At 43.6% G+C, this 13,334-nt stretch overlaps 1 protein-coding gene across 1 annotated transcript in view; it reads right to left on the minus strand.

Moving 5' to 3' along the window:
• Positions 1-10,683: 10,683 nt before the first annotated feature.
• The window catches only part of LOC148101557 (uncharacterized), a 137,058-nt gene continuing 134,407 nt past the window's right edge, over positions 10,684-13,334 (minus strand). Inside the window, exons 6-7 of the mRNA XM_087846407.1 lie at positions 11,518-12,114; positions 10,684-11,370 (exon numbers count right to left, since the gene is read on the minus strand). Coding sequence (XP_087702533.1) covers positions 10,684-11,370; positions 11,518-12,114 — 1,284 coding nt within the window. The remainder of the gene's footprint in view (positions 11,371-11,517; positions 12,115-13,334) is intronic.

A 13,334-nucleotide genomic window follows, 5' to 3' on the forward strand; every position in this document is an offset into this window, starting at 1 on the left:
GCATAATGGTTTTTTTTCAATACAGACATACCCCAGCATTTCAGGAAACATAAACTCGGTATTTTCATAAACACTTTCTTTTCTCTTGTAACATATGTCCAACCATTTTCCCTTTTAAACATGCTATTCTCAAAACTACAACTTAGCATTGGAAATATAACTTTTCCCTTTCCAAACAATTAGCTTCACAGATCAAGCCTTTTCGGTTTAATCACTTCCCTACCAGACCGGGTTCTAACCACACCTGGTGTATGGGGTGTGCTTGGCTCAGAAACAGTCTCTGTAGGAGTGGACTGGATCTGTTTTGCTTCGGTTTGAGTCTCTGTTTGCGGGATCGCCACAAGATGACTGCGGTTCCTTCTGATTGTCCCTTGGGGTCGACTGATGATGTATGATCGTGGAGTTGGGTGGACTGATGTCACTGTGCCCTGTACTTTTGCATCCATGATCCAGACTGGTTGCCCTGGCAACAATTTATCCAGTTCTCTTGTTCTATGTCTTTTGTTAAAACATTCGGTTTGTCTCAGCCTTTTCTCTCTCTCTGAATGACAAATCTGCTGAAAATCAGGCAGACAGGGCTGTAAGGTTGCAGGAAGCATTGGCAAGATAGTACGAAGCCTGCGCCCCATGAGAAGTTGAGCCGGGCTGTAGCCATTCGCCAGTGCTGTTGTTCTGTATGCCAGCAATGCCTTGTATGGATCGCTAGCTTTTTTGAGGAGATTCTTGATGGTCTGGACGCCCCTCTCTGCCTCGCCGTTGCTCTGCGGGTACCTGGGACTACTGGTGACATGCTCAAAACAGTAGTCCTTTGCAAAGTCTCTCATTTCTTGACATGCAAATTGTGGGCCATTATCGGTAATCAATACTTCAGGTATTCCATGGCGTGCAAATATTGACTTTAAATGCACAATCACATTGGCTGAACGAGTTGGGCTGAGTTGAGCAATCTCGACATATCTCGAGAAATAATCTATTACCAACAGATAGTTTTTGTCTTTTAGTGTGAACAAATCAGCTCCTAAATTCTGCCATGGCCTCTCAGGTAAACGTGTGGGCATAAGAGGTTCCCTCACGTTAACTCTCAACTGTATGCACAGCCTGCACTTAAGGACAAGTTCACTGATCTGATTACTTAAGCCTGGCCACCACACTGCTTGTCGGGCACGTTCTCTATACTTAACTACCCCTTGGTGTCCCTCGTGTATTTTGTCCAAAACTGCATTTCGCATGTTTGCAGGTATGACCAACCTTGTGCCTCGCAGTAGTAGTCCATTGTGTACACTCAAAACTGCTCTTTCGGACCAGTAGTGTTTTACCACTCCCTGCAGCTTGTTCCTGTCCTTCCAGCCCTCTGCACAGAACTTCATGACTTGGGAACAGACGCTGTCAGACTGTAGCTGCTCATGGAGATCTGTAAGGTATTTGCTGCTAGTAGGAAGGCCCTCCAGCACTGCGTCAACGTAAATATCGGTGTCCTCCATAAGATCATTGTCTCTGGGCATCACGCTGCCTGCCAGCGGTAACCGTGACAGCGTGTCGGCTGTGGTGAGGCTTTTGCCTGGAATGTGCCTTATAGTGTAAGAATACCTCATTAGGCGCATGCGGAATCTCTGTATCTGCGGTGGAAGCAAATCCAAGACTTGTCCTCCAAGTAGGCTCACAAGTGGCTTATGGTCAGTCTCAAGCTCAAAGTGTAGCCCTAGAATAAAGTCACTGAATCTTTCACAGGCCCAGGTGAGCGCCAGCGCTTCTTTTTCCAGCTGAGCATAGCGCTGCTCTGTGGCTGTCAATGATCGTGAGGCATACGCGACTGGTGACCACACGTCATTGTCTTTCTGTAGTAAAACTGCCCCCAACCCGTATGAAGAGGCATCTGCTGAGATCTTTTGGGGTTTGTTTGGGTTGTAAAGCTGTAGTACTGGTGCAGATGACAGTTCTTGTTTTAAACTGTTAAACGCGTTTTGTTGCTCGTGCCCCCAGTACCAAATGTTTTTAGTTGAAAGCAAGTCTCTCAGTGGTTTGTCTTTTTCGGAGAGGTTTGGGATGAATTTTCCCAGCTGATTCACCATTCCTAAGAAGCTCCTAAGCTCACTCACGGTGCTTGGCTCTTTCATATTCTGCACCGCACTAGTTTTGTCAGGGTCAGGACTCATGCCTTCAGATGACACAATGAATCCTAAGAATTTCACTGCTCTTTTGCCAAACTCACATTTTGACATGTTCAGGGTAACGCCCGCCTTCTCTGCACGGTCGAGGACAGCGTGGAGTCTCATGTCGTGCTCCTCTCTCGTGGATCCCCAGACCAGGATGTCGTCCATGTGGCACACGACTCCCGCGAGGCCGGCTGTCACTTCCGTCACCATCATGTTTTGGAAATGCTCCGGTGCACTGGAAATACCAAATGGCAAACAATTGAAATGGTACCTACCAAATGGCGTAATAAATGTGGTGAGGAGAGCAGATTCTTTGGACAGCGGTATTTGCCAAAAGCCCATGTTAGCATCGAGCTTGGAGAAATACTGCGCACCTGTGAGCATGCCTAGTGTTTGGTCTACAGAGGGAAGGATATATCTTTCACGACACACTGACTCATTTAATGGTGTCATGTCCACACAGAAACGGACTTTCTCTTTGTCCTTTTTGGGGGCTACGACCATGCCGCAACACCAGTCTGTGGGCTCTTCCACACGACTGATTACTCCCAACTGTTCCATCCTCTCCAGCTCTGTTTTGACTTTGCCCAGTAGTGGCAGTGGAACACGCCTTGGCACTTTCAGTGAATAAGGTTTAGCGTCAGGCTTCAGCTTAATCGTGTATGGTTTTTGAACAAGCCCAAGCCCATCACATAGTTTCGGGTACGCTTTCTTCACTGTCTCAAGGTCAACATTGTCCATTCGGCCAATTAGTTTCAGTCTCACAGAAGCTGTCCTGCTTAAGAGAGCTACACGCAGATTTCTGACTACATAGATTGTCTCTGTAGTGCTCCTGTCACTGTAGGAAATGTCTTCCTTTGTGGACCCAAGCACGGTCAGTGCTGCACCTCCTGGTCCATACAGTGGCTTTTCAGCTTTTTGCAAATGTTCATTTGGCTGCTTAATGTCTTTGAATGTCTCCTCTGAGATAGCTGTGACATCTGCCCCCGAGTCTAATTTAAGTGTCATGCTTTTGCCTCTCATGCAGATGTTAGCAAGCCACGGGTCTTCTCCTGAATCCAGTTCACCTAGGAAAAGTCCATCTGCACTGTTTGCCACCTCATGCACAGTTGTAGACCTACAAACTCTCCCGTAGTGTCCACGTTTCCCACAGTTGTGGCATTCTGCATTTTTAGCTGGGCACTGCTGGGTGCATCTGTGCTTTTCCACATTTAGAACATGTTTTTTTCTCTTGTTTTGTCATTTGTGGTTTTTGTGGCTTGAACTGCTTTTGCTCTCTGCTTCTGAATTTATTTGGCTGTGATTTTCTGACATGCACGGCATCCACGGCTGTTTTGCCAGTGCTGCTTTCACCTCTTAGGTCAGTTTGCTGTCTTTTTATTTCCTCAGATTGTCTTGCCATTGTGATAGCTTTAGTTAGGGTCAAATCTTTGTTGAGCTGCATTCTCTCTGACAGTGGTGAATCTTTAAGACCCACAACGAGCCTATCCCTCAAAAGTTCATCGTGAAGTTCACCATATTCACAGTTTTCAGCGAGAGCATATAGAGCTGTTATGAAGGAGTCAACTGTTTCTGATGGCTGTTGTACTCGCTTATTAAACTTTGCTCTTTCATAAATCACATTCTTTCTGGGGACAAAATGTCTATCAAATGCGTTTCTGACTGCATCGTACTGCTGGCGCTGCCCGTCTGTTAGGTCAAGTCCTCTTAGCACGTCGTCAGCCTCGTCTCCCATGCAGTAAACTAATGTGTTCACTTGGTTAGCATCTGTTGAGCTGTTCAGATTACTTGCCATTCTAAAACGTTCGAAACGTCTGATCCACTTCTCCCATTCCTGGGGCTTTGCGAAGTCGAACGGTTCCGGTGGTTTGATGGTGAAAGTAGCCGCTGGTGGAGCTGCCATAACCGGGCCAGTTGCTACCAGTAGAGCTGCTGCTTGCTCCGTCATGTTTGTCGCTAGCCGATCGCCAAGCTGACTTTCTTTTCAATTTTCTCAGTTCACCGCTTAGAGCGAGTGCACTTCTGACACCATGTTGTGTTGGGCTCTTGAATAAAACTCCCCGCTCAAGCGATAACGTGGAGCAACAACCATCTTTATTTTAGCTTACTCTCGTGCTGATTACATACCACCATTTCCTGACTAGATGGTAAGTACTGCCGCCTAGTGGCGCATGATGTACATCAATTTAGATTACACCACAAATGGTCCAAACGACTGAACCTGGGAGGGAGAGAACAGGCAGAGGAAGGTCCATACTGTGAACGAGGCTGGTGAAGGCGAGCAGGAAAGGCAGAAGAAGGCTCAAACGCCGGTGGTCCGGGGGTAGTCCTGGGGTAGTCCTGGGGGGAAAACCAGAGTCTGTCAACCCCATCGAAGGAGGGCGGCCACGGCGAGGGGCCTGGGCCGGCACTACATTACTGCCCGGAAGAACATGTGCAGGTTTAAGTCTGTCAACACACACAGTCTCCCTTGGATCCCCAAAATCCAAAACAAAATGTTTCTGGCCTGGTTCGATAACCCTGAATGGGCCGTCATACAGCGGCCGCAGCGGTGTCCTGCGGGCATCGTGCCTGACAAAAACAAACTTAGCAGTCTCTAAAGTCTTTGGAACAAAAGTGTCAGGCACGCAATGGTGCACCGGACCAGGAACCCGAAGCGAGTACAAAAGCGGGTTGAAAGATAGCACAGATGGATCGAAGCAGGGGGGAGGGTTCTCGGGCAAGAATTCTCCAGGCACGCGGAGGGGCTGACCAAACAGTAGCTCAGCTGGGGAAGCTCCGAGATCCTCCTTAACAGCAGAGCGCAGCCCAAGCAAAACCCACGGGAGGCGGTCAACCCATTTGCCATCCTTTAAGGAGGCGCGAAAAGCAGCCTTAAGCGACCGGTGGAACCAGTAGCGGTTTTAGATACGGGCGACACAGGCGGTTGCCCGGGGCGGCATCGTGGTGGGGGCGGCATCACGGCTCGTTCTCATGCTGCCCCGACATCATGCCAGCGCATATTGGGAAGGGCATTGGTTTTCTATCGCCCATTTGCTGGGAGTAAGGGCGCCCTCCGTTTGCGAGGTGCGCTTGCTGCTTGCGGCACAGGGCGGGGCAGCGGGGGATGCTCTGGCTGGCTGGAGCAGCAAAAATTACCAACTCGCAAAATAAAACAAATTACAAACAAATTCAATTCAATTCAATTCAATTTTATTTATATAGCGCCAAATCACAACAAAAGTCGCCTCAAGGCGCTTCATAGATACAGAGAAAAACCCAACAATCATATGACCCCCTATGAGCAAGCACTTTGGCAACAGTAGGAAGGAAAAACTCCCTTTTAACAGGAAGAAACCTCCGGCAGAACCAGGCTCAGGGAGGGGCGGCCATCTGCTGCGACCGGTTGGGGTGAGAGAAGGAAGACAGGATAAAAGACATGCTGTGGAAGAGAGACCGAGGTTAATAACAGATATGATTCAATACAGAGAGGTCTATTAACACATAGTGAGTGAGAAAGGTGACTGGAAAGGAAAAACTCAATGCATCATGGGAATCCCCCGGCAGCCTACATCTATTGCAGCATAACTAAGGGAGGATTCAGGGTCACCTGGTCCAGCCCTAACTATATGCTTTAGCAAAAAGGAAAGTTTTAAGCCTAATCTTAAAAGTAGAGATAGTGTCTGTCTCCCGAATCCAAACTGGAAGCTGGTTCCACAGAAGAGGGACCTGAAAACTGAAGGCTCTGCCTCCCATTCTACTTTTAAATACTCTAGGAACAACAAGTAGGCCTGCAGAGCGAGAGCGAAGTGCTCTAATAGGGTGATATGGTACTACAAGGTCATTAAGATAAGATGGGGCCTGATTATTTAAGACCTTGTATGTGAGGAGAAGGATTTTGAATTCAATTCTGGATTTAACAGGAAGCCAATGAAGGGAAGCCAAAACAGGAGAAATATGCTCTCTCTTTCTAGTCCCTGTCAGTACTCTTGCTGCAGCATTTTGGATTAACTGAAGGCTTTTCAGTGAGTTTTTGGACATCCTGATAATAATGAATTACAGTAGTCCAGCCTGGAAGTAATAAATGCATGAACTAGTTTTTCAGCGTCACTCTGAGACAGGATATTTCTAATTTTAGAGATGTTGCGCAAATGGAAGAACGCAGTCTTACATATTTGTTTAATATGTGCGTTGAAGGACATATCCTGGTCAAAAATGACTCCAAGGTTCCTCACAGTGTTACTGGAGGCCAAGGTAATGCCATCCAGAGTAAGAATCTGGTTAGATACCATATTTCTAAGCTTTTCAGCGCCGAGTACAATGACCTCAGTTTTATCTGAGTTAAGAAGCAGAAAGTTAGTGGCCATCCAAGTCTTTATGTCTTTAAGACATACAAACCAACAAACACGAAAACACCAGACATTATGATACAGACTTATCATTTGCACCGATGTTTTTTCAAAATTCTATACGCAAAAAGTGAGCGCGAGTGCGCCTGCTTGCTGCTGAAGTCAAAGTAAACTTTATTGTCATCTTCGCTACATACAGTCCAGTATATAGAGAGACGAGACAACGAGGCTCTAGTTACAGCAGTGCAAGTAAACAAACAATATATATAAGAAGAGTAAGAAAATAAATATACACTTTAGGACCAGGGGTAAAGGGATCAATAACAATTTAAAATGTATATTTTATATTTTGTTGATCTAAAGTCTCACACACAACCCGTTTTTAAAGTTCTTTTCTCATTTTTTAAATGAGAAAGTGGGGGTGGGGGGCACCAGAGGGGGTGTTTGCCCAGGGCGCCAAACAGGCTAGGACCGCTACTGGGTGGAACCGTTCACACATCCCATTAGCTTGCGGGTTGTATGCGGTTGCGCGAGACCCTTGGCCACCACATGGTGGTATTTAGTATCGTCGGCTGAAACTCCACGAAGAGCAAACTGAGCTTCCACGTGCACGAACCATGAAGGAGGATTGTGAAGCCAAAAATCCGGCAATTTAAGCGCCACAGCAAACGCAGCCATCATGGAGGTGAAAGTCCGGCGGCAGCCGATGCCTCCAGGCATGCTGGCTTCGTCGTCGAGCCTTAGCATGTTCGCTACAGGGGTCACCAATGTGGGGGTATGTAATAACGACAGGAGAGGTCGCAGTGTCTCAGTCACTCCAACTTTATTAACTGACTCTCAGAACATCACATATAGTAAGCGCCAAAATCTCCACCCCAGCACTTCCCTTCAACTTGGGTATGAGTGGAGCCACCTGGTGGTCCGCCACAATATAATTAATATGTAAACAACTTAACAACCCCCAAAGTGTCTAAGTCACGTGACGTGTCAGTGCAACACCAAAACATAAAAGTCTGTCATAATCACTTCTTGGAGTTTGTAAGAATTAGTGGGTTTTTGTTTGTCCACCTGCCTCTTGAGTATTGAGCACAAATTATCAATAGGTTTAGGATTCCAGGCCATGGACCCAAAATTTAAACGTTTTGGTCTCCGAGCCACTTAGTTATCACTTTTGCCTTATGGCACGACGCTCCATCGTGCTGGAAAATAATTCCAATAATTCTTCACCAAACTGTTGTTGGATTGTTGGAAGAAGTTGCTGTTGGAGGCTGTTTTGGTACCATTCTTTAATCATGGCTGTGTTTATGGGCAAAATTGTGAGGGAGCCCACTCCCTTGGATGAGAAGCAACCCCACACATGAATGGTCTCAGGATGCTTTACTGTTGGCCTGACACAGGACTGATGGTAGCGCTCACCTTTTCTTCTCCGGAAAAGCATTTTTCCAGATGCCCCAAACAATCGGAAAGAGGCTTCATCTGAGAATATGACTTTGCCCCAGTCCTCAGCAGTCTATACACCATACTTTCTGCAGAAGATCAATCTGCCCCTGATGTTATTTTTTTGGAGAGAAGTGGCTTCTTTGCTGCCCTTCTTGACACCAGGCCGTCTTCCAACAGTATTCGCCTCACTGTGCGTGCAGATGCGCTCACACCTGCCTGCTGCCATTCCCGAGCACGCTCTCCGATCACGCAGCTGAATCCTCTTTAGGAGACGATCCTGGTGCTTGCTGGACTTTCTTGGACGCCCTGAAGCCTTCTTATCAAGAATTGAACGTCTTTCCTTGAAGTTCTTGATGATCCTATAAATTGTTGATTTAGATGCAATCTTAGTAGCCACAATATTCTCGCCTGTGAAGCCATTTTTATGCAACGCAATGATGGCAGCACGCATTTCTTTGCAGGTTAACAATGGAAGAACAATGATTTCAAGCATCACCCTCCATTTAACATGTCAGGTCTGCCATTTTAACACAATCAGCCTGAAATGATGAGATCCAGCCTTGTGCTCGTCAACATTCTCACCTGAGTTAAGAAGACGATTACTGAAATGGTCTCAGCAGGTCCTTTAATGACAGCAATGAAGTGCAGTGGTAAGGGGTTTTTTGGGATTAAGTTCCTTTTCATGGCAAAGAAGGACGATGCAATTCATCTGATCACTCTTCATAACATTCTGGAGTGTATGCAAAATGCTATTATAAAAACTTAAGCAGCAACTTTTCCAATTTCCAATATTTATGTAATTCTCACCACGACTGTATACTCTTGAAGGAATCACATCCTGACTCACTATTGATCACATCTGGACGTTCACTCTGAGAGACTCTGCTTCAGTTATAAATACACTGGGTGCCCCCATCAGCTCATTAAAGGGGTACCCATGAAAACCATTCATGGTGTTTTCAAGAGAATTAAAATATTTTAGTCAGCTTTCTACAGTTTTACATTTCAGTTATTTCATATGAATATGTCTGTTTAATGTGAGGTAGATGTGGACACTGACTTTGTTGCTCCTTGGCTGTTATGGTACAGTGCAGCTTTTTGAGTTTATTATCTAACACTTAATGAAAACACTTATTCAAAAAATATTTTTGTTTATAACTATTTTTATTATATTTTGTTGTATATATATTTTTGCCAAATACAGTATGTTTCACACTTTCAGGTCTGGTCTCTGTTGTTGATTATGTTCTATAGATTTAAATAGCTTAGACTTTTATCTTTTGTATCACCACCTGGTAAATCAGTCCAACTGTAATCCAAGTGTGATTTTGGAGGAAAGACAGACAGTGTTTTTGTTTTTCAAATCAAATCACTTTTATTGTCACATCACATGTGCAGGTACACGGGTACATTACATGCGAGTGAAATTCTTGTGTGCGAGCTTCACAAGCAACAGCGTTGTGCAAAAATACAATAAAATAAAACAAGCAAAATATAAGGATGGCTAAATCTGAAAAAGGATGGCTAAATCTTTTCCTTGGATAAAGCTCGATGTCAAGCAAACAACTACGGGATACAACTGAAATACTTATTCACAGCATCTTAATTATATACGTAAAATAAGACAACCGAAACATGTCGAACCCCAGAAGCAGGTACTATTTAATATACAAAACCTGAGATACAGATGAAAGGCTGCTGAACACGGATGCACAGCAGACGAGGAGGAGCTCGGTGGATAGATTCATGTTTATATAACTGCTCGATCATATATTAAGTCAGAAGTAGGACTTCACTTTCCAAGGATCAGGTCTCCAGAGGAAACGCCTCACTCCAGCTGACAGAGGTGAACATTCAGGATGAGGGGAGATACCAGTGCCACACCAGCACCATCAGTGAAATGTTCATCATCCTGAATGTGGACGGTAACAAAACTCTTTTTAAAAAGAGAGGAAAGACTAAAGCTGCCACATTTACAACCTACGCAAGAAATTGAACCACAAACAACATCTTGAACCCGTATTATTAACTAAATAATTATAATAGTTGTTACTACAATACCTAATCAGTGATGTGGTTATTCAGCATTGTCATTCCCAAATCATATGACCTCTGACCTTTGACTTATAGTTGTTAAAGTGTGTCAGAGGAATTCAGCTGAGAGCCAAAGGGACTTTCTGAGGTTTGAAGCCCCGAAGCCTGTCTGTGACACCAGGACTGATCCAGAGTCATTTTTATAACACTTCAAATACATAAAGAAAACATGACATGTTACATCACTAATCATTATCTGTATTTAGAAATGCTTTGTCAAAACACTAAGACAAATGTTATATTTTACTGTGGTCTGAGATTCAGATTCAATTTTCAGAAAAGGAAAATTGTGACAAGAAAATCTCTTTCTGACTTCTTTAGAAATATATTTTTCTTTTGTTTTTTTTTTTATTCTTAGTTTTTTTTCCAGCTCAAGTCCATAAAGTTAATCTCCAACAAGTAGGACAAAGGATCACCTGCAGCTCAGACGGAATCTACCCTCAACCTGAGCTCACCTGGTCCACCAGCCCTTCATCCAGCATCACCAATAACAACACAACAGCCCATCAGACTGAGCAGCAGCTTTACAGCATCAGCAGTTCTCTGATACTTCCAAACAGTGACATGGATCTATATTACATCTGTGCAGTCAGCACTGGCAGAAACAGGAAGAGAGCAACCTTCAGAAAAAGAAATTATACATCCATCCATCCAGTGGAACATTTTCATCAGATCTTTACAGGAGATTTGATCTGAACTCTGTGGAGCCTGATCTCAAGGGTTTTAAGTCTGACACTGAAACCAGAGGATCTTTCTGTCACTTCAGATTCACTGTGATCCAGTGATGGGAGTGATTTCAGCCCTGAGTGATCACGCTGATGTTTGCACAGAGCAGATAATGAAGTGAATGTTTGGGCACATTGGTAACAGTGAAACAGTTTATTAGTAACGTGGGATCGTTTGTGTTCGGAGTATGAACTGAGATTCCTGAAGCTCTTGTCACACTGGTCACAGCTGTAGTTTCCTTCCATGTGTGTATGTTCATGCTTGTTACGACCATATGAGTGTGAGAAGCTTTTTTCACAGTGTCTGCACTTGTATGGTTTCTCTCCTGTGTGGACTCGTTTGTGTGATTTAAGCCCACCTTTAGATGTGAAGGATGACCCACACTGTTCACAGAGGTGCTTTTTAACCCCACTGTGAATCAGTTCATGTCGTTTTAACTCAGTTAGTGTGGTGAAGCTTCTCCCACATTCTTTGCAGTATTTCAGTTTGTCTCTACTGTGTCTACGTTGATGTCTTTTTAGGGAGCCTTGCCAACTGAAAGTTTTTCCACAGAGGTCACAACGAAAGTCTTTCCCACCACCACAGTGATGACAGGGTTGAGAACTGGATCCATCTGTGTCGCTGTGCTTCTAAACAAAGACACAAAGACAGTGTAAATCAGTCCTTCAACATCTTTATCCTGAACGTCGCCTTAAAGAAAGAGCATCTCTGCAGACGTCGTATTACATTTTACTGTTTCAGTTAACACAGATAAAGATAAAAATAAAAATACATACCTCACAGTAACTGCACTTGTAGAGTCTCTTTCTGGTGTGGATCTGTTGGTGTTGTTTCAGGTGACGTGGAGATTTAAAAGTCTTCTCACAAAGGTCACATTTATAAGGTCGTTCCTCAGTGTGGGTCAACATGTGGCGTTGTAACTGCCTGTTGGTTGTACACTGTCTGCCACACTGATCACAGCAGTACACATCATGTCTGGTGTGAATGCGTAGGTGTATATTTCGGCTCTCTATGTGGCTGAACATTTTCCCACAAATGTCACAGCTGTATGCCTTAATTCCAGAGTGGGTAACTAGATGATTCTGTAAGCTGATTCTTTGAGTAAAAGCTCTGCCACACTGATCACAGCTGTACGCTTTAACTCCACTGTGTATGAGTTTGTGTGTTCTTAGGGAACTTTTCCAGGAAAAAGACTTTCCACACAAATCACAGCTGAACGGTTTCTCTCCAGTGTGGATGACCTGATGCTGTTTTAGTGAATCCTTCAAAGTAAAATCCTTCCCACACTCGTCACAGCTGTATGTTTTCTCTCTCTTTCTTCTGTGAGGTTTGTCGGCCTCCTGAGAGCGCTGACTTCTCGCTCCATGTTGGTCCTGCAGTGACAGAGATACAAACAGAGGCAGTGAGTGAAATGCAGTCGTGGAACAAACTCAACCTTCAAACTCCCTCCATTAACACTAGTTTTAAACCTGAAGGTGGAGTGTGGCACCAAACACCTTAAAGGTCTCTTGTCCCCACCCACTGGTAATAGTAACACATTACATCCAACCTGGTGTTAAAAATAATAATGACTGTTCAAACACTCTAAAATCCTGCCCGTCCCTCCTGCTGTAGACTAATAGTAATGCTAGCATGCTAACACAGTCAGAGTAGTAAGGTACACACTGTTTTATATATTTTTTATAATTTTCTAATTTATTAAACGATAATAAATCAAAAGTATCAGCTACTAGCTTGTTTCAGTGAAGGAAAATGTCATAGTCTGATTGTAACCTTAGGAATTTTTTACTTTTACTCCCTACATATATATATATATAAGTATATATACACACTATATATATATAAGTATATATACACACTATATATATATATATATATATATATATATATATATATTTGTGTGGAAAGTCTTTTTCCTGGAAAAGTTCCCTAAGAACACACAAACTAATCCTTACAATTATAAAACAGGCTTTTTAGTTTTGTTTTAAGGCATTTGAGGGTAGGGCTGTGCAGTATGACCAAAGTCCCATATCCCCATATAATACACTTATCGTTCCGACAACGATATAGATCACAACATTTTGCATTTTCTGTAGATTCTGTGAATCTCAATTTAGGCATTTCCATAGAAAGTTAAAAGGTGAGGATAGTTTACATAATACTTCCTCAATATTTAGCCATGGTAGATCAGAATGTTCATGTATCCAGGGAGAAAGAATCCTCGCTTGTATTGAAAGAACATAATTTTCTATGTTTGGCACTCCCCACCCGCCCAGAACTTTCGGTAACTGTAGTGTCTCCAATTTAATTTTGGGTTTTTCTCCTCCTTCCTGTTAAAAGGGAGTTTTTCCTTCCCACTGTCGCCAAAGTGCTTGCTCATAGGAGGTCATATGATTGTTGGGTTTTTCTCTGTATGTATTATTGTAGGATCCACATTACAATACAAAGCACCTTGAGGCGACTGTTGTTGTGATTTGGTGCTGTATAAGTAACACTGAATTGAAAATGTAATTAATACTACTACTAATAATAAAGAATAATAATTGCTTGTGACTTCTTAATGGTTGTAAACACAATTTAAAAATACATAATA

This window comes from Neolamprologus brichardi, chromosome 9, assembly GCF_056152115.1.
Source record: "Neolamprologus brichardi isolate AB-2024 chromosome 9, ASM5615211v1, whole genome shotgun sequence".
In the NCBI taxonomy this organism is placed as follows: domain Eukaryota; kingdom Metazoa; phylum Chordata; class Actinopteri; order Cichliformes; family Cichlidae; genus Neolamprologus; species Neolamprologus brichardi.